The sequence below is a fragment of the Oratosquilla oratoria genome, chromosome 12, assembly GCF_046742065.1.
Source record: "Oratosquilla oratoria isolate Oo_2021 chromosome 12, ASM4674206v1, whole genome shotgun sequence".
Lineage (NCBI taxonomy): Eukaryota > Metazoa > Arthropoda > Malacostraca > Stomatopoda > Squillidae > Oratosquilla > Oratosquilla oratoria.
This window is the reverse complement of record NC_134788.1, coordinates 46196540-46218994: the sequence shown is the minus strand read 5'-3', so window position 1 is coordinate 46218994 and position 22455 is coordinate 46196540. Positions and strand designations below refer to the sequence as shown.

The following is a 22455-nucleotide window of genomic DNA, read 5'->3' as shown; positions in this document are numbered from 1 at the left end:
ACATATTCAGCTGGTGTACCTGAATTAATACAATCATCAATAGGTAACTTACTCAAAGCATCAGCAACTACGTAGGTTTTACCACTTTTATGAATAAGATCATACTTATATTGTGACAACAAAACAGACCACCTGATTAGTCTTGTATTTGACTTTATTGGAATTGCCTTTTTTTCGAACAATCTAAGAAGTGGTTTATGATCAGTTCTCAACTCAAAATTCCTACCAAATAGGTAGTATTTAAACTTGGTGACACCAAACATTAATACTAGCCCTTCACGGTCAATCTGCGAGTAATTTTTTCGGTAGAAGTAAGCCTTTTACTAGCAAATACGATAGATTTTCAACTTTATTTTCAACCAGTATCAATACACAAACCTACACCCACTGGAGAAGCATCACATTCTAGAGTAAATTTTTACTTTCCAGTAAAGCATCATAAAATATAAGATTTGCATTAAGCTTCTTTAATGACCTTATAAGCTATTTGGCACTGTTTTGACCACACAAGCTTAACATTGGTTTTTGTTAAATCATAGAGCGGTGACAAAATTTCAGAAAACTTATGGATAAATCTACTATAGTGAGTGACTAATCCAAGAAATGACCATAGCTCATGCTAGTTGTTTGGTACTGGAGTATCAAGTATAGCTTTAACTTTATTTGATGGAGATAAGCCTTCTCCAGAAATCACACAACCAAAGGAAATATATTACAGCCTTATTAAACTCATATTTTTCCAGATTCAACTTGACATTAGCTTCAGCCAATTTATTCAAAACAAGCTTAACTTTATTACTTTGGTCTTCTCTTGACTTGGCACAAATTAGGATGTCGTCTAAATAAATAAACTATCAATACCACTTAATAATTGTGAAATGTACTATTGAATTTTTTCTGGCGCTGACGCAAGTCCAAAACGCAATATTTGTATTTAAACAATCTTTTTTTCATTTGAGATAACAAGGTATTTCTGGTCTTCTTCAGGAATCTTTATTTGAAAATATACATTACATAAATCTAGCTTACAGAACACATTACTATCTTTAACTGTAGCCAACATTTCATCAAGCTTAGCCACTGGGTATTTCTCAATATTAATTTCACTATTTAAATATTTAAAATCAGCACAAATTCTCGTTTTACCTGAATCTTTCAAAACTAGTGGAATGAGTGTCCCGAAATCCCTGGACAGTGGAAAGAGGAAGGGGTGGTTGAGGGGCATGAGAATCCCCGTGCACTGGGATATTGGCGAAGGGGGATGGATAGCTGCAGTTGGGAGCCAAAGTCCAGGAAATTTGAGACGCCGGCCGGAACCACGCACGTTCCCTTCAAGCTGAGCGTGTAATTTCGAAGGACCAGAAAAATATTTCTCAAAAAGGGGGAGCAAACTTTGTAAATCACAGCCCTAGGTCTAATTAAACAGAACTTCCTACACTTATTTTATTGTGATTTAAGATGTCTCCACAATCAATGGCATGCAATTGATATTCAACAAGTTTTATCTTCCATAAATGTATGAATGTATACTAGAGCATGAATGTATTTCAAAATTATTAACTTATCAACTAACTAGGCAAGATAAAACATACGTATTTGGTTCGAGACTTCCTACCTGGTTAGCCCTGCGTGCTCTAAGACCTAGCTAAAAATAAGATGCCTCTGATTATTCCTTCGCTCTCTCCTGCAATAGTGCACTGACTGAAATGCTTTCGATGTTTGTGGATCCATGCGTCGCATAGGGGCGGCGGGAACAAAGCCTGTCCTCTGTCGACGGCTCTGAACACGTGTGGAGGAGGGGAATCGAGACGAAGGATTTGGTTTCTCCGATTTCGCTGATCTCTCAGCTCACAGACCCTGCTCTAGAAGTCGATTTTCCCGAGCACGTAAGTTCTACGTAATCACAGGAAAGGGGTTGGCAATGACCCCCTACTGAATTTGCAGATTCTGATTTCGGGGGCACGTCACGAAGCACATTTTCTTGTTTCTGTAAGTTTCCGGAACATTAAAAATTAGTAACTGTAACGTGATTGACGATGGCAAACGACAAGAATGTTTTGTTCATGGTCGTGTTGATTTTATTCACTGGCGATGTTGCGAAGTCCTCAGAGGACGTGTTCTATGGGAGTGTCGTGTGCCTACTGCCACGATGTGATACCAGCGGCACCAAACATGAGGTACAGTGCGCTGTTTTCGGCGGGCACTTTTCCAATTGTTAAATTGCGAGAGGACTCCGACGCAACGTCTGGGCAGAAGTTGAGGCAATTCTAATAGTCTGGTGAGGTAGTTGCTAGTTACGAGAAAGGGACACATGATCTTAAGTAGCCTAATTAAAACTAGCCTCGACGAGAAGTGGCAGATACGCAACTTGGGGGGGGGGGGTAACACAGTGGACCCTCCAACCAAAACAATGAGAAACAGAATCAAATTGTATACATAGGTAAAATGTATCAATCATAATCACAAAGTATAAGGATAAAAAATGTAATATGGTGAATTAGTTAAACTAATTGAAAAGTTCAGACATTTCAACTTTAACATTATAGCGCCTGCAATGACTTCAATCATGATCCTACGAAGACATCTTGGTTCCTGAGTAAATAGAAGATACTTAGACTCGATAAGGCACTGCGACTAATTAGCAACAGTTGCTGGGGAGAAGGGGGAGCAAAAATACCAAGTAGTTACTGGAGGCTTTAAGACTTCCAGCGCTTCCACAGAGCGAAGGAAATGTATTAGGCGAAGGGGCTGAAAAAGAGACGAAAGAAAATGGGAAGCACAAGGCAGTGTGTCACAATGCCAAAGTTGTGGTAATGAGTGAGGCCCAATCACTGTAACCTTCAGGTTCTATGATTTCATTGTCCAAAAGCTCTTGTACAGCAATATCAACTAACTCTTTGCGCACTAATGGCACTTGCCTTGCTTTGATGAATTTAAGAGTAGCATCTTTTTTCATATATTTTAGCTTCAACTCCTTTAATAGGTAAATCTTCATTTATCTTATAACTATCCAAAAGTTGTTTAGGATTATCAGAAATATGCTATTTACTGATTTCACTTTCAAAGCTTCATCTAAACCTGTGATCTTAATGCCTACTTTGTTCAATAGATCTCTGCCACATAAATCATTAGTGTGAATCAGTAACAAAAATCTATGCTTTGTACTGTACCTTACTACAAGATCAACTTGACATTTTACATCTATTTTATGACCTCCATAAGCAGTCAATTCTTTGGAAGATGGAGTCATTTTAATATTTAGTACTATTAGCCTAACACTGAAACACATGAACCAGATTCTATCTCAAAAGGTATATATTTATCATTTAACACAAACTTGAACATTTCTGGTTTAACAGATTTTATACAATTACAAGAAACTTTCAGCAACATTTTTTTTTTATCAGTAACATTATAAATACCACACTTGTTCTTACTCATTTTCATGCTCTGGTTCAGGTTCAGAAACTATTTTACATTTTTATACTTAAAACTCTTAAGAGCTACTTTACTTCAAACTATTATTGAATTTATATGAATAATTTTGGTTAAATCTAAAAAAAAATTCTAAATGACACTTGTGACCACAAAAGTGACATTCCAAGTTTTTAAAACTACAAGTAGAACTTGGATGCAGGAAATCACAGTGCTTACACTTTGACATATACTTGCTAAAGTTGCTATGCACACAGATGTACCTGATGAAATGGAGTTTGCCATCTCTCCTTCACCCATGCGAGTTTTCTCAATTGACAGAATGCGGTCTAGGAGTGTTAAGATGCCAATGCTTCTAGTTTTGGGTCTTTGGCAAGTAGATATTTGAAGTATGATACTTTATCAATTGCCATAAACAGTTGGTCTTGCAGCCTGGCATTAAATGTTGCACCAAAGTTGTAATCCTTCACCAGTCTCTTCAGGTCTGCATATAGCTTTCACATTTGTTTTTCAACTTTATGCCATTGTTGAAAAGAAGATTAAATGTTTCTTGAGTAATTCAATAAGCTCATTATATATCTTTGTAGTCAAATTTACTAAAATTCCAAACATTTTAGTGCCTGTGCAGTTTTCTTCTTGTCAGCATCGGTTATTTCCTGAGTGACTAAATGTGCTTGAAACAGGGCCAAATAAATATCAAATGACTTCTTTTCAGACTTAAATGGTCCAGTCTTTACAGAAGATGCCAAGTTTTAAAATCTGGTCTAGCTTCTTGGCTATCAAAAAACTTACACACAAACTTAGAAAATCTTAAAACCTTCTCCTCTCTTGTAGGAGAAAATCAAACAAGAGACTTCTACTGTTGTGTAAGAGCAAGCAATATAAGTAAAGGCACCTACACTTGGTGTGGTCACCCATAGCTTAGTCTAAACACCAGGCATCATGACACATGCAATCAAAGGTGGCTGTGGTACCCACACTAGGTGCATTTACCACTGTTTTCTGGTCTAAACCACCAGAAAAACATTCAAAAACATTTTGATCATCATCACCATTGCTATATCTTAGTTTTTCCATGCATTTTAATCAGTTTCATCATTAATATCCTTAAATTAAGAGGGATAAACCAAACGCACACTTGCCACAACAATATATTATACTTTTCGTTTACGTCATGGCACCCAATGAACATGAAAACATCAACAAAACCAAAAGGCGCATATCACCATGAACCTAAACATTGTTTTAAGCTGAATACACTACACAAACTTTCTTATCAGGAAATAGCTACAAATACACATAATGGAATGAATCCATTACTAATTCTTATCTTGTTTAGTTCTAGCTTCTAACTCCTTATTCTTTGGCATTCACCCACTCCTTATGTACATTATCTAAATTTATTGTATTTCCATATAAGTGGTAGCCTTTCACTCTCATTAGCATTCCCCATTTTCTAAGTTTTTTATTTTATTGATTAGACTAGAATCTCAGTCTGCATCAATTGCAAAGAAGATTCCTCCAATATCCACCAACTTTGCTAAGTGATAAAACTGTTCATTCTGAAGAGCAAATACCACTGTGTAAATTTTTATACAATTTTGGATTTAATATTCTCTTGTAAAGAAAATTTTAAATAATTTATCTAATTACTTCTGTAGTATCAAGACAATGGGCATTAACATATTCACTAGCTAGTGAGGAATCAAAATGTGAAATAGAGGAGATATCAAACACTGACTATTCTTGTACTTCATCCTCAGGGAATTTGTCGTGTAAATGGGCATAGCAGTTTTTATTATTTCATCCAGCCATTCACTAGCAGCTAACAGTTCATTTTCATTTCACACTTTTTTATTTTTATCTTTTTGACATGGTGCATCAGTTATTTGCAAATTTGTTATTTGAAGTGTTCTTTTACCATTTTGTAAATTTACAGAGGGCAACAGATTACATGAATACAGACCATATCTATGAGCACTATTTACCAAATGTGGTTGTTGCCAAGTTAAGTAGAAAGTTGGGATGGGCCTTTCCAGCAACTCCTTTTTCCTTTACCATAACTAAACTTCCAGTTTTAGCATAGACATTGTTTCAAAGTTGCAATTTTGTCTACTATTCCAAAGCCCATTTGTAGGAATTTGGATTTTTTTCTTTTCTAAATAGAATTTGGCAAAAAAAAAAAAAAAAAAGGAATTGTATAAAGTATTCTCAAATATCAGGAAAATTTTATAACATGATTTTTTATTTATGTCACTTGACTGAACAAATGTTAGTAATAAATGTCACAGAACAATCTCAAAACTACACATGAAGTTATGAAATTATACACATTTCAAGTCATTGACAGATTCTAAAAATCACATCTTTCTTTTCTTTTGAACTCATCATTATGAAATTATACAATTTATTTCATTAAAACCTTTCAATTTCATCTTGAATGCCTAGTGTGCACTCTTTTTCCTTTACGTATTTACCTTACCTTACCATCATGCCATATCCTCTTGGACTTTGGCAACCATGGAGCGCCACCGTATTAGTTGTCAAACGTGTGCACACATACAGGTAAACAGTTTAGAGGGTACATTATTCATCACACAGATCATACTGGAATTTCTGACAAACAAGTCACCATGTGAAGTTTGTGAGATCTCTTTTGTGAAAAAGGTGAATTGCACAGGTTGAACTGGAAAGGCTACTCTATTGTAAGGGTCATCTAATATTTGAGGTGATTCTCTTGTAAGAAAGCTGCATCACATAGGTCACACTGGATGGGTACTCATATGTTTTGTGAGATAACCATAAGTGAGAGAGCAGAATCACACAGGTCACTTTGGAAAGGCTTCTCTTCTGTGTGGGTCGTCATATATTGTGTGAGATAACCCTTGTTAAGAAGGCAGAATGGCACAGGTCACACTAGAAAGCCTTCTCTCCTGTGTGGGTCCTCATGTCCTTTGTGAGAGCACCCTTTTTTGAAAAAGCAGAATCACACATGTCACACTGGAAAGGCTTCTCTTTTGTGGTTCCTCATATGCTTTGTGAGATTACCCTTTAGTGAGAAAGTAGACATGCACAGGTCACATTGGAAAGGCTTCTCTCCCGTGTGGGTCCTCATATGCTGTGTGAGATTACACTTCATTGAGAAAGAAGAATCACAGAGGTTACACTGGAAAGGCTTCTCTCCTGTGTGGGTCATCATATGCTGTGTGAGATGACCCTTTCGTGAGAAAGCAGAATCGCACAGGTCACACTGGAAAGGCTTTTCTCCTGTATGGATCCTCATATGTTCTGTGAGAGAACCCTTCACTGAGAAAGCAGAATTGCACAAGCCACACTGGAAAGGCTTCTCCCCTGTGTGGGTCCTCATATGCTCTGTGAAATGACTCTTATGTGAGAAAGCTTTAGTGCACAGGCCACACTGGAAAGGCTTCTTTCCTTTGTGGGTCCTAATATGCGCTGTGAGATCTCTCTTTCGTGAGAAACCAGAATCACACAGGGCACACTGGAAAGACTTCTCTCCTGTATGGGTCCTCATATGTTTTATGAGACGACTCTTTCGTAAGAAAGCAGAATCACAAAGGTCACACTGGAAAGGCTTCTCTCCTGTGTGGATCATCATATGCTGTGAGAGATTTCTCTTTTGTGAGAAAGCAGAATCACACAGGGCACACTGGAAGGGCTTCTCTCCTGTATGGGTCCTCATATGCTCTGTGAGATGACTCTTATGTGAGAAAGCTTTATCGCACATGCCACATTGGAAAGGCTTCTCTCCTGTGTGGGTCCTCATATGTGCTGTGAGATCACCCTTTCGTGAAAAAGCAGAATTGCACATGGCACACTGGAAAGGCTTCTCTCCTGTGTGGGTTCTCATATGTTTTGCGAGATAACCCTTTACTGAGAATGCAGAATTGCACAAGCCACACTGGAATGGCTTATCTCCTGTGTGGGTCCTCATATGTGCTGTGAGATCACCCTTTCGTGAGAAAGCAGAATTGCACATGGCACACTGGAAAGGCTTCTCTCCTGTGTGGGTGCTCATATGTTTTGCGAGATAACCCTTTACTGAGAAAGCAGAATTGCACAAGCCACATTGGAATGGCTTCTCTTCAGTGTGGGTCTTCATATGGATTGAGAAATAATTCTTTTGTGAGAAACCTTTATTGCAGAGGCCACACTGGAAAGATTTCTTTTCTGTGTGGGCCCTTATATGTGCTGTGAGATCTCTCTCTTGTATGAAAGCAGAATCACACAAGGCACACTGGAAAGGCTTGTCTCCTGTGTGGGTCCTCATGTGTTTTGTGAGAAGATCCTTTTGTGAGAAAGTAGAATCACACAGGTCACACTGGAAAGGCTTCTCTATAGGGTGGGCCATCACACAATATCTAAGATGACTTGTGATATAGCTGTGCTGCAGATGTCACACTGGATCCTCTTCATCGGATGACACATATGGAATCTACAGATAATTCCTCCAAAGAAATGGCGATATGTACTCATCCTGGAAAAAAAATGTAATTGTATGGTTAACATTTATCTCTTTGAAAATATGTAATACACTATAATAGGATAGTGGATATTTCATACACAAACCATTTCATACTCAGTCCTTTTGTACCTAAACAGACCTTTTCTACTTGCCACACATAACATAAAATAGGTAGTAACACTAACATGGATGGTGGTATGATATATTGCATTCTACTTTTTCACCCCACCACAACCAGAATGAATCCATTTTTTTTTTTTTCAACCTTTTCCCTCATGTCACAAGATTTGGAAGTGGGAAATGGTCTAGCTGGCAACTGCAGTCATATTTTGACACAACTCCATAACATTCCACATCTAATCTATAGATGCATGATATACCCATATCACACCTCAGAATCCAAATCTCTTCCTACACAGATGAGACAATTACATGCACATACCATAACACAGACAGCCAAAAAAATACAACAGCCATACCTCAACACCTGTTTCACCACAAATAGACTCAAATTAGCCCCAACCAATTTCATAGCCACTTCTCACTAAATGGATAGCAGTTAGTGACCTCTCATATGGGCTCAAAATATCTGAAGTCATATCTCCTGAATGGTTGTTCAGATTAAATCTGAATTTTCAGAAATGTGTTTAGAGCCCTAGAACTACCTATAGAATAAATTTCAGCAAAATAGGAGAGATAAGGGTGTTAGGCACTTGTTGATCTGACAGAGAATGCCCCTATAACATGATATGAGGTATTATCTGAAAAGGACTTGGGTGTCATAATCAACTATGATCTGAGTTTCTTGGAGTATATGGCAGAGGAAATTGATAAAGCCAACTGACTCACCGGACTTATCAGAATGTTCATGTGTTTAGATGAGATGCTTAGATCTCTTTTTTTGCACTTGTGAGACCATTACTGGTCTATGTGAAGGTGTGGCACCCTTATAAAATATGAGACATTAAAGCTTTATAAAATGAATAATGTAGAGCCACTATATTAGTGCCTTCAATAAATAGTTTATCATATGAAGAAAGGTTACACAAGTTAAAGCTACCATCTCTTGAATATAGATGCTCCCCAAGGGAGATGATAGAGACTTTAAGATTGTTAATAAAACTTATACTCTCATCTGTACAGATGAGAGTAAAAGGGAAGAGATAGGTAGTATGTTTGTGAGAAGAAAGATGGATGTGTTGGCTTTGAGTGAAACTAAGCTGAAAGGGAAGGGCGATTGTAAGTTTAGGAGTGTAAGTGGGAGGTTATCATGAGTGAAGAGAGGGCGAGGAAGGAAAGGGGTGGCTATACTAGTAAGTGAAGAGATAGGTAAACATGTAGTGGAGTGGAAGGAGGTTTCCTCAAGGATAATGTGGATGAAGGTGAAACTGGGAAAGGAGATGTGGGTTTTTGTAAGTGCATATGGGCCTGGCAGTGAGAAGAGTGTAGAAGAAAGGGAGGCCTTTTGGATAGATTTAAATGAGTGCATAGAGGGTTTAGGGAGAAGTGTAAATGTAATAGTACTGGGAGACCTTAATGCTAGGGTAGGAAAGGATTCAATTGATGGAGTGGTTGGGAAATGTGGAGTTCCAGGAAATAATTGTAGTGGAGAGTTGATGGTGGAAATGTGACTAGAAAGAGAGTTGATGATAGCAAATACAGTGTTTCGGAAGAAAGTCAATCATAAGTAAACATGGGAGAGGGTGGTGGAGGGAAGGGTGGTAGATAGAGCTTTAATGGACTATGTAGTGGTAAATAGGATTATGATAGGAAGAGTTAAGGATGTACATGTGCTAAGGGGAGAGGGTGGGGGAATATCAGATCATTTTCTGGTGGAGGGTAAGTTGAGAGTGGAGGACAGATGGAGAAAGAGGAAAGGGACAAAAGGTAGGGAGGTGCTTAGAGTGAACTCTTTAAATGAAAAGGAAAAGGAGAAAGAGTACAAGAAGAAGCTGAAGGAGGAGTGGGAGGGAGTGAAGGATAGAGTAGAGCTAGGTGTGGAGGAGGAATGGGGATGGTTCAAGGAGGGAGTCACAAAGTGTGCAAAGATGGTGTGTGGAACAAGAAGGATAGGAGGAAATAGAAGGAAGGGTAGTGAATGGTGGGATGAGGAAATGAAGAAGGTTGTAGAAGAGAAGAAGCGAGCTTACACAGATTGGTTACAAAATAGGACGAGGGAGTCACATGAGAGGTACAAAGAAAAGAAAAGAGAAGTAAAGCAAAAGGTAAAGGAGGCAAAGAGGAGAGCAGATGTAAAATGGGGTAAGAGTATGACAGAAAAATTTGAAAGTAATAAAAAGATGTTTTGGAAAGAAATTAAGAGAGGAAGAGGAGGCGAATCAAGTAGAGAAGAAAAGGTAAAAGGTGCAGATGGAGAGATGATAATGGAGGAGAAGGCAGTAAGGGGAAGATGGGCAGAATATTTTAGGGAGTTGCTAAATGTGAAGGAGGATAGGGAGAGAAAGATAGATGCAGTGGGAAATGCTAAGAAAATGAGAGTGATGAGTGAGGAAAATGGAGGAGAAATAAGGAAGGATGAAGTGAAGGCAGCAGTTAAGATGATGAAAGCAGGTAAGGCACCTGGTCTGGATGGATGCCATGCAGAATGTCTTAAAAAAGGAGGTACAGTGATGGTGGACTGGTTGGTGAGGTTATTTAATGTTTGCTGGAGAGAAGGTAGAGTGCTGGAGGACTGGAGGAGTGCTTGTATAGTTCCACTTTACAAGGGAAAGGGGGACAAGTGTGAATGTAGTAGTTTCAGAGGGATTAGCTTGTTAAGTGTAGTTGGGAAGGCTTATGGGAGGATCTTGATTGAGAGGGTTAGGAGAGGAACAGAGGGAGTAATTGGTGAGGAACAGTGTGGATTTAGGATAGGTAGAGGTTGTGTAGATCAGATTTTTGTGGTAAGACATATATGTGAGAAAGCTATAGGAAAGGGGAAGGATGTTTTTTGGGCCTTTATGGATCTGGAAAAGGCTTATGACAGGGTAGACAGAAAGGCACTGTGGGAGGTTATGTGGATATATGGGATAGGAGGAAAGCTTCTAGGAGCTGTCAAGAGTTTTTATGAGAGTAGTAGAGCTTGTGTCAGGATTAGAAATGGAGAGAGTGAGTGGTTTGAGGTAAAGGTGGGACTTCGTCAAGGATGCGTTATGTCACCCTGGCTGTTCAACTTATACATGGATGGGGTAGTGCGAGAGGTAAATGCAAGGGTAGTGGGTCAGGGATTGGAGATGGTTAAAGAAAATGGAGAAAAGTGGGAGGTGAGCCAACTGTTGTTTGCTGACGACACTGCACTTGTGGCAGGATCGGAGGAGGGATTGAGGAAGTTGGTGACAGAGTTTGGGAGAGTATGTGATAGAAGAAAGCTGAAGATAAATGTGGGTAAAAGTAAGATGATGAGATGTACAAGGGGTGAAAGTGGCAATAATCTGGAAGTGAGCATTAAGGGAGAGCGACTGGAGGAAATGGGTAGTTTTAGATACTTGGGTGCAAATGTGTCAGGAAAAGGTGGAGTGAAGGTGGAGGTAGAATGCAAATTGAGAGAAGCGAGTAAATGCCTTGGTGGATTGAGGAGTGTAATGAGGAATAGACATTTGGGAATGGATGCTAAGAGGAGACTGTATGAAGGAGTGATTGTGCCAACAGCACTATATGGAGCAGAAACATGGAACATAAGAGAGGAAGAGAGAAGGAGCTTGAATGTGTTTGAGATGAAGTGTCTGAGAAGTATGATGGGGGTTACTAGGCTAGATAGAGTGAGAAATGAGGAGGTGAGGAGGACAACAGGGGTGGAAAGGGAGTTGGGAGATAGGGTTGATGAAAGAGTATTAGGATGGTTTGGACACATGGAAAGAATGAGTGAAGAAAGACTAGTAAAGGAGGTATGGAAGGCAGATGTGGAGGGAGTGAACATGAGGGGACGTCCTAGGATGAGATGGATGGATGGGGTGAAGGGGGCTTTGGGGAAGAGGGGAATGTCTATTGAGGAAGGACGGGAAAGGACAGAAGACAGGGGTGAATGGAGAATGGTTGTATATGGAAGATATTGTGATGCATGAGGTGGGGGGTGAGGTAGTATGTGTGAGCAAAATTTTGAAGCAGCCCGAAGGGATTTCTCCCTGTCCTCTCCATTATATGGGGGGACGGAGAGGTGGGGGTCGCCGATTTAATGAAGCGGCCTTGCTGTGGATGTGCTGTGTCTTGCAACACTGCTTTTGACCCAGGGCAGTGGACAGGGTGCAGGGATGACCCGTCATCTAGGAGGTGCTAATATGGGAGGGAGGGTGGAAGGGTGTGGAGTGTTTTCGGGGATGGAATGGGTGGGAATGATTTTATGCCTTTTCCTTTTTGGCTACCTCCCTAGTAAGGGGGAAAGAGCCTTGGTATATGTATGTATGTATGTAATTAAATTTATGATAAGTAATGTTGCAGAGATGTCTTCAGGATGTGAGGGAACATGACTGGTACAAGAGGACACAAAAATAAAATTTGTATGGAACACAAATGAATATCAGAAAATATTTATTTTGTAACAGTGGTAAATGGATGGGATGGGCAAAAAATCTACAATAAGCTCAGAAAATGTGAAATGTTTTGAGAAAAGATACATATATACATACATATACCAAGGCTTTTTCCCCCTTACAAGGGAGGTAGCCAAAAAGGAAAAGGCATAAAATCATTCCCTACCATTCCATCCCTGAATACACTCCACACCCCTCCACCCTCCCTCTCATCTTAGTACCTCCTGGATGACGGGTCATCCCTGCACCTTGTTCACTGCCCTGGGTCAGAAGCAGTGTCGCAAGACACAGCACATCCACAGCAAGGCCACTTTATCAAATCGCCGACTCCCCCTCTCTCTCCCCCTATGCATAAAGGCGAAGACGGGGAGAAATCCCTTCGGGCTGCGTCAAATTTTGCTCACACATACTACATGCATCACACTATCCATATACAACCATTCTCCATTCACCCATCTTCTGTCCTCTCCCGTCCTTCCTCAACAGACATTCCCCTCTTCCCCAAAGCCCCCTTCATCCCATCCATCCATCTCATCCTAGGACGTCCCTTCATGTTCACTCCTCCAGTCCTCCGGCACTCTACCCTCTTTCCAGCAAACATTAAATAACCTCACCAGCCACTCCACCATCACTGTACCTCCTTTTTTTTTAGACATTCTGCATAGCATCCATCCAACACAGGTGCCTTACCTGCTCTCATCATCTTAACAACTGCCTTCACTTCATCCTTCCTTATTTCTCCTCCATTTTCCTCACTCATCACAGTCATTTTCTTAGCATTTCCCACTACAGCTATCTTTCCCTCCCTATCCTCCTTCACATTTAGCAACTCCCTAAAATATTCTGCCCATCTTCCCCTTACTGCCTTCTCTTCCATTATCATCTCTCCATCTGCACCTTTTACCTTTTCTTCTCTACTTGATTCACCTCCTCTTCCTCTCTTAATTTCTTTCCAAAACATCTTTTTATTACTTTCTAAATTTTGTCATATTCGTACCCCATTTCACATCTGCTCTCCTCTTTGCCTCCTTTACCTTTTGCTTTACTTCTCTTTTCTTTTCTTTGTACCTCTCATATGACTCCCTCGTCCTATTTTGTAACCAATCTGTGAAAGCTCGCTTTTTCTCTTCTATAACCTTCTTTGTTTCCTCATCCCACCATTCACTACCCTTCCTTCTATTTCCTCCTGTCCTTCTTGTTCCACACACCATCTTTGCACACTTTGTGACTCCCTCCTTGAATCATCCCCATTCCTCCACACCTAGCTCTACTCTATCCTTCACTCCCTCCCACTCCTCCTTCAGCTTCTTCTTGTACTCTTTCTCCTTTTCCTTTTCATTTAAAGAATTCACTCTAAGCACCTCCCTACCTTTTGTCCCTTTCCTCTTCCTCCAGGCCCAAAAGTACAACTATAAAGACAATCTTTAAAAAAAAAAAAAAAAAAAAAAAAGTTACCAATCGAGGAAAATAATGAATAGCTGGATGCACAGGCTGAATTATTTTTCTGCTTATTTCCATAAGGCTTCTTTTAGTACCTGTATGACTGCATATAATGGAATATGCTTGACTGAATGGAATTATGTTCACAGATATGAGCTTTCCAGGATATTACCTTAATTATTTCGAACTTTCGTTAAATCTGGCTTTTGCTGAAGAGGGACTCATTAAATCAGGCTGCTATTATAGTACAATTCAAAAGGAGACTTGATCAATTCTGGACTAATCAGGAGACTGAATCTAATTTTGAGGGAAGACCTACACAAACACAAAGTGATCTGGACATAAAGAGCACTGCTGTATGATGTCAAGGGTCATGTGATATGTTCATGTCACCATACTGGAAGACAAACCATGAGCAAGAAGAGATTGTTGAAGAACTGTAGTTATGGTGCTTTGTGCAGTTATAGGCTGCTCAAATAGAGCAGTCCATGGTGAAAGGAAATATTTCTACAGAATCCCCTGTTTTAAACAAACAGGGGGGAAAATGTAACAAACTCAGTGCCCATAGACATCGGGACTGGAGTGCAGCCTTGAGAAGTGCTCAAAGGAAAGAAAATTGTATGCAGTGATTAACTCTGGGGAAATCCTAAAATTTATAGGGGGAACCATTTAGCCAAGTTTTATTTAAATTCCCATGTTCCTGGTGATCCCAAGGTAAGGTAGATACAGATGGGGCAGCCCCTATGTATAGCAATGGTTGTCAGGCCCCATACATATTTTGCAGGTTATTATATAATAGAGGTCATGGTACAAGATAAAATATGTAAACTTGTTTTACTTCAAAAGTTATTTGGATTAATGCTTCGCCAGAAAAAGGACACTCATATAATTAAATCAGTGTCCATTGACGTGTAGAAAAAATTAACAAACTCATACTCCTTGACAAAGACTAAAAAATATTATAAACAAAGCAACAAAGACTGTTACCTGTTCAGACTTCAGAATTTGAGGACCTACAGTTTTTTGGAAACAGTACAACTACACACTGCCAAAGTGTGTAGTCAAACTGGTGAATAATTGGGTTGAGATAAACAGTCCCCTCTCAGTCAATGTCTGGATCATCAATTGGCAGTTTGCAGCTGTGTATACAGTAAACTTCTAGCTCTGTCTAGGAGAAAATATGTTTCCTGATATTTCATGATATTAAACTTTTTGTCTAACTTAAGACTCATGCTGTTTTATTCTGGTTCATATCACTAAAACAAAGAATTCAATTTAACAACAATGAAGCTATGTTACTTGATATTTTGAAATATATTTTTACATTTGTAATGGCCTCTTACATTTGAAAAACAGTAAATTATCATCATCAGTAAATCTTTCTCACTAATGGTTTGTCCTCCAATATGGCAGCACCATTATTTTTATTACATCACTCACAGCAGTCAATAGGTCACATGACCTACATCTACACACCTAAACAATTTAGCAATATAAAATTATATATTAGGTTTGTATATTATAATACATTCAATATCATATCTGTTTTTCTTGGTGGAAATCAATAACAGAAAGTTGCTAAAAGCAATACACTAATGAATGGAGCCATGATGAGTGTTTGGGATGCCATTCTTGTTTTGAAAGATGAGGAAGTCAAAGAAATTAAAATATGATAACATGGTCTAACCTAACCTACCATGTATTCAATAATGTGGTACCTGTAATGCTTGCGGTCATCAGGGTCATCATTGTCAGAGATGTTGATGGAAGTTTTTGGCATCCATTCAGACTGCAGGGTGTAGAGGAGCTTCATAGCTTCAAGAAAATTATGAAGCTCAGCTCCATAGAACTGTTTCAAAAATATTATGTCACTTGGAGTGGGAGAACATCCAGTACACAATGTAGTCATCACCATTGTCAAACTGACATTGATAGGACTGGACAGACAATGTGGCATCTTGAACCTACTGTTGCAGTTCTGTTTGGTATTGAATTTGCTTTTAGCAAGTTTTTTTTTTATTATTATTGATTTTCGTCAAGAAAAACATATATTAAATTGATGTATCATAACTTACAAAATTTTTCTTTACTTTTCTATTGCTATAGTGTTTAGATTTGCACTTCTAAAAGTAAACCAGTATAACTGCTCATGCTATAATGCAATGATTTGCAATAAATATGATGTGGATTTGTGGAGTGAATATCACAATTTTACTTCAAAGAATAATTAGTATACACTGAATTCACAGTGAACTTCATGAATTCTTTACTTTTGGACAGAGTAAGACAAGATGGACCCTCATGGATACACACATTCACAAATATGAACATGTTTGTCAGTCTCCATTTATATTTCAAATTGCTACTGACTTTAATATTAATTTCCAGTACTCATACATAGGGCTCAAAATACTCAAAATGATAAGAACAAGCTAATGATATAGATAAGAATTGTAGCTGTGAGGCCAAAGAAACTCTTTACAATATACAAAAATGTTTGCCTGTTTCAATTTTCTAAAAATTGCTACCAACATTACTATTAATTTACAATACTCTCATATGGGGATCAAAATACTCAATGGTAAGAGCTAGCCTATGATAGAGATAAGAATTGCTGCTGCGAGACCTGACTTGCCTTGACCTAACCTATCCCCCAGATATATATATAAAGATGTTCGCCCATTTTTATTTTTCCAATAGCTACCGACGTTACCACTGGTTTTCGGTACTTATATCTGGAGTAAAAAATACTCATAATAATAAGAACTAGCCGACTACATAGGCAATTGCAGCTGCTCAACATGCCAAATACACTGGAAAACGGGAAATGAAGTGTGGCAAATGCCAAATGCGTACACACTAGGCTACGCATGCTCTAAGCTACTTTACCATTAAATCAATGCACTTACGAATTCAAGAAGAAATCACACTTGTTTGACCAGTACAAAGCACAGCCACGAGAACAAAATCTAATAGCTGAAGTAGTTGTAGTAGTAGAAGTAGAAGGAAAAATAGTAGTGGTGGTGGTGTTGGTGTTGGGGTGAATGCCTTGGCTTCGACCCTAGTATGTTTAGGGTTTCGCTTCTTTTAATTTCAAACTTTGGTTGCTCTGCGTTTCCAGAGGTTATATATTGTTTGGCGCTTCTATTTTTCTTCATATATTAATAGTTTCTTGAGGATCTTGTCTTTGTTTTCTGGGTAGGGTTGTTGGTGCAGTTTGTTTGTATCTCTGATCGATGATAGCTCGTTGCACTGTAGTAAGACATGACCGGGGTTTTCTTCGCTTTGCCCGGATCGGGGCAGCTTATTCACCATGGTCTTGGATCACGTGTTAGACTATTGATCTACAGTTATTAACCTCCCGGTTGAGAGCTCAGTCTTAGGCGGGATTCGAACCCGGACCGCCGTAGTGGCAGGCAAGAACTCTAACCACTACGCCACGGGGTGTGTGATTCACCGTGGTCTTGGATCATGTGTTGGACTCGTGATCGACAGTTATTAACCTCCCGGATGAGAGCTCAGAGCTCCTATGACTGATCTATGGGTAATAATGTGACCTTACAGGCACACACCCAACGCCCTGCCCACGAGAGTTGGAGTAACAACCCGCAGCACAGCGATACTGAAATTATTTCAGCCATGGGCGGGATTCGAACCCGGACCGCTGTAGTGGCAGGCGAGAACTCTAACCACTGCGCCACGAGGTGTGTCTTAGTTTGTGTGCCGGTTTCTCCAATTTAGTTTCAGTGTGTTTGTCCTGGCGCGGAATAGAATGACAGAGTCTAGGTTATTTTCATAAATTTCTTCTTCCGTTTTCATTCATGATTTCCATCGCCTGTAGTGCGATAAGGAGGGTTTGCTATGTTTGTGTCAATATCGTTTATCCTGGCTTTGAGTTTTTTTTTTTCATAGTTTTGAAACCCTCTAGGTTTAAACTTAGCTTTTGCAAGTACGATCAAAGTTGCTTGGCCCATTAATTTCCTTGTCTTTCAAATAGGTATTAAAAATGAGCTAAACTAGCTTGCTCTTAGGGCTGCTGCTGGTATATAATGTGGTGCTCTGAATATTATTTTGTATGCTTTGTTTTCTATTGTCTGCAGCCTGTTAATTTCAATTTATTTGTGAAGAAGATTGTTTCAGTTAAGTGGAGCAGACTAGAGACTATTCAAATAAGCCAATGCGTGATGGACAAATAGCACAAATACTCACCGACCTTGCAGACAGCAGAATATGGACTGAGAAAAGTTCAAAGGATGAATTATGTTTGTACTAATTAGTTAATCGCTTCCCACATAGAGTGATTGATATCTGGAATAAACTAAACGGAGAAACAGTGAGTGCCAAAACTATACACGATTTTAAGAATAAACTGGATGCGGAGAGCTACGAAAACGGGTCACTATGAGCATAGCTCTCGTCCCGTAATATACAACTAGGTATATATATATATATATATATATATATATATATATATATATATATATATATATATATATATACATATATATATAAGCCTAAATAAAAATGTTCTTCTAAAAACGCTCTGGAAGTCGGGAATAGGTGGTATTACGGTGACACTCTGTCCTAAAAATATTCCTGAAAAAACCGCTTGGGTAAGTCGTGGTCAGGTGGTATTCTTCTTCTTCTTCTTCGTGTTCCTCTTCTTTTTCTTCTTCTTCTTCTTCTTCTTCTTCTTCCTCGCGTTCTTCTTCGCGTTTTTCTTCGCGTTCTTTTTCGCATTCTTCTTCGCGTTCTTCTTCGCCTTCTTCTTCCTCGCGTTCTTCTTCGCGTTCTTCTTCGTGCTGGGGATCCCGTGTTGGGGTTCCGCCCCGAGGCCGAGGCCGAAGGGGAAAACGAGGGATTAGAGCGCGGAAAGCTGCGGCCGTAGGCCGCTGTTTGCGCAGCCAAGCCTCCGGCGAAGCCGGGGAGGGCGAAGCCGGGGAGGGCGAAGCCGGGGAGGGCGAAGCCCGCGGCTTGTATATATATATGTATATATAGTATATATGTATATATGATATATATATATTTATGTATATATACATATATATAAATAGATAGATAGATATATCTTATATATATATATATATATATATATATATATATATATATTGTTATAGCCAACCGTGAATCAAACGACTTTCAAATCGCCCGCCTACTACTCACTGCTTCGAACATGACTCATGGCCAGTATACATTCTATGAACGTTGGTGATTCGAATCTTGCCATGAAACTTTGGCCCCGCCTACCTCGGGTATAAAAAAGGCCTCCCCGGTTGTCCACCCCTCACACACTCTCACACAACCCCAGGTCTCACCTCTTCGACGCTGTATATTTGTGCATTGCTGTTTTGTTCGCAAGTATTTTAGTAGGCCAACTTCTTGGACTTGTATATCTTTATGTTATGTGTTTTCTATGTATTGAACTTTTATTTGTCTTGTATGTATTTGTCTATGTTAAATGTCCCAGTGTACGTTGAGTGTATGTTGGTAAATGATCAGTAAAACTTTTTTTTCTTTGTGTGTAAATATAGTTAGATAAGTTTTGTGCAGATGTCTATCTTACCTCAACCATAATCCTTATAATTCTTACTTACATTCAGTCTCAAATAGAGCTTTTCCTCGGAACGTATTTTACCTATACGTTCCACGTTATTGTTGTGGGTTTGCTTCTCAACTGGAACTCGACTTACCCCTAGATTCGACTAAAGTTCCACTCATTACGGTAACTCAGGCCAAACCAAGCAAGCAAACCATGACAATTGAGGGCCTGTCCGGGATATGGTATTCTATATTCACGTGAAATAGATTAGTGACCCGTAGGTAATATCGAAGTCTGCTAGCCTCTTAACGTCAATTATCAGTAACACGTGCGATTGTCACTTTGTTCATTACCATACACTCACTGTCACTGAATTATTTATGCTTTATTTAAATTTTCAATATTACGTTAGGTTAGATGATAGGATGTAAATTTATGTTTTAGATTTGTGCTTAATTATCAATACGTTAGGTCAGATGATAGGATACAAAACTGTAAGGTATCGATTATTCGAAGTGCGTGAGACCCCGACATTCATATGTCCGACATATTCAACCGGTTCCAAAGGAGAACCTCTATTCAATAAGTTCGCAGTAACTCACCCAAATGATTTACCGGTATTCAATTACCACCTCCCTCCCGAGTTAACTAGCGATCTTCCTAAATTACCCACTTGCTGTAGCCCTAACGTCGAACAATAGTTACGACCCCGTTATAGTGACCTTTCCTCAGTAACTGTGTCTAGGAGATTTATACTATCCCCCCACAGCTTCGAAAGTTAACTATACCTGCACAGTAAGCCGTGTATTCTAAGGTTCAGACCATTAGTTAGCCATATTCTGATTCAGCGACAGTCTATGTGTGAACTATCCTCTTTCCTATCGGGAAACCTCGAAGCAGACTATACGTAAGTTACAGGCGTATAGTCTGAGCGCTGAACCATAGTATACACACCGTCTATAGGATAAATGTTCATAGACCGAGTTCTTATAGAGACCCACCATATATATCACTCCCCCCGAACAGGGATTTAGTCAATTTTTTTGTGTGAAGTCCAAGAATTGGTTTATACATATATCCCTGGAGTGGAATTCTCGTGTATATACACCAACTATGCCTTTCAACATAGAAACTTTCATCAAAAATCCCTCAGTGGATCAGTTAAAGTATGATTTCAACAGTCTTGAGGAATACTCATCCTATGAAACAGTCAAATCTAGCATCCTCAATGCCTATCAAGTTACTCCTGAGTCATGCCGTAAAAAATTCAGAAATTTGACCAAATCTGCTAACTCGACATTTGTCGAATTTGCCTCTGAAAAACTCAGAATCTTTAAGCAATGGCTCACTGCCACCAAAGTAAAAACTTACGATCAACTCGTTAACTTGATAGTCTTCGAGGAATTTAATAACAGAATTCCATTCCACATCATGCTTAATTTAAATATGAATTTTATAAGGAAAGATATACTCAATTTAACTGAAGCAGCGTTACTTGCAGTTGAATACGCAGCACTTAATAAGTTGAACGTACAGCGGGCGAGCCATTTTGTAAAGCCATCAGTAGGTTCCCTTCCCACTCCCGATGATAAGCAGGCAGGAAAGACCTCTATCCCTCCCCTCTACTCTTCCTGTAGTTACTGTAAGAAACCTGGCCATCACATCACTCAATGCCCAGAGCCAGGTTGCAGAGTGTCAAAGTGCCCGAGTAAATCGAAAGCACCTACCCAGTGTACTGGACCAAAATCTTACGGTCCTCGTAAACCAATGACTCGTGTAGTAAGAGGTAACTTTCCCCCCTGCGAACATACCATTAAAGACTTCAAGTACCATGGTAAAATCTTAACTAAGAAAAAACCCTCTCAACACAAAATAAAGGCTCAAGAGTATGTCCATAGAAACCTTACTGATGCGCTAGAGAGACCTATATCATGCATTGTAAAATCCCCCCTTACAAATGAACCTAACATACGAGAAGTCGATACAACGGCTCTCAAGTCCAACTCTGTGCTCCTTGCAGACCTTATTCAGTGCCTTGGGCGCCTTACTCATGACAAAGAATTGCAAACTAATGCTCTTCCTATTCGCCAGACCCCTTATCGCCTCTACCCCCATAAGGCAGAGAGGATGCTGCCGCCATCTCCGCCACAACTCCATCACGGCTCCTCTCACCTCCCTCTCCAATCCCACGGAGAAATTGGTCTGGTCTCCAGTCTGCCAGCGCTCCTACGAGACCCTTCGGCAGTTCCCGAGCGGCGAGCCGGTGTTGAAGACCCCCTACTACTCCCACCCCTTCGTCCTCCACGTAGAAGCAACGGGAGAAGGGATAGGAGGGGTCTCGCTACAGGAAGCCGTCCACAACCCTCTTACCTTCATCGAGAGGGCCCGTATCTTCAATCAACGAGTCCTCCGATGGGCCCTTGTCCTCCAAGTCTTCAAATTCCTCATCAGAAAAGAAGACCACCTAATTGCTGATGCCCTGTCTATGGGAGCGACCAGCCTTCTAGACGATTCACGGTAGCTACGGACTCTCTGGTCCAGCTGCTCCCCGTTACGCTGGACTTCCGGCGGGGGGTGTCATAGCCAACCGTGAATCAAACGACTTTCAAATCGCCCGCCTACTACTCACTGCTTCGAACATGACTCATGGCCAGTATACATTCTATGAACGTTGGTGATTCGAATCTTGCCATGAAACTTTGGCCCCGCCTACCTCCGGTATAAAAAGAGCCTCCCCGGTTGTCCACCCCTCACACACTCTCACACAACCCCAGGTCTCACCTCTTCGACGCTGTATATTGGTGCTTTGCTGTTTTGTTCGCATGTATTTTAGTAGGCCAACTTCTTGGACTTGTATATCTTTATGTTATGTGTTTTCTATGTATTGAACTTTTATTTATCTTGTATGTATTTGTCTATGTTAAATGTCCCAGTGTACGTTGAGTGTATGTTGGTAAATGATCAGTAAAACTTTATTTTTTTTCTTTATGTGTAAATATAGTTGGTTAAGTTTCGTGCAGACGTCTATC

The 22455-nt window shown here is 39.7% G+C and overlaps 1 protein-coding gene across 3 annotated transcripts; it reads right to left on the bottom strand.

Moving 5' to 3' along the window:
• Nucleotides 1-4883: 4883 nt before the first annotated feature.
• On the bottom strand, nucleotides 4884-17128 carry LOC143031640 (uncharacterized). Of its 3 annotated transcripts, none has more exons than XM_076195744.1 (3): nucleotides 16797-17128; nucleotides 14875-15055; nucleotides 4884-7933 (listed from the first exon to the last, which is right to left on the bottom strand). In XM_076195744.1, the coding sequence occupies exon 3, from the start codon at nucleotides 7805-7807 to the stop codon at nucleotides 6431-6433; it is 1377 nt and encodes a 458-aa protein (XP_076051859.1). In that variant the 5' UTR covers nucleotides 7808-7933; nucleotides 14875-15055; nucleotides 16797-17128; the 3' UTR covers nucleotides 4884-6430. The 3 variants fall into 3 exon arrangements, with proteins under 3 accessions (XP_076051859.1, XP_076051860.1, XP_076051861.1); XM_076195745.1 differs by having other exon boundaries at nucleotides 14875-15051; XM_076195746.1 differs by lacking the exon at nucleotides 14875-15055.
• Nucleotides 17129-22455: the final 5327 nt, after the last annotated feature.

What these genes read in the sequence shown, in the direction of transcription:
- LOC143031640 (XM_076195744.1), bottom strand. Translation starts at nt 7,807, where the DNA reads ATGGCCCACCCTATAGAGAAGCCTTTCCAGTGTGACCTGTGTGATTCT.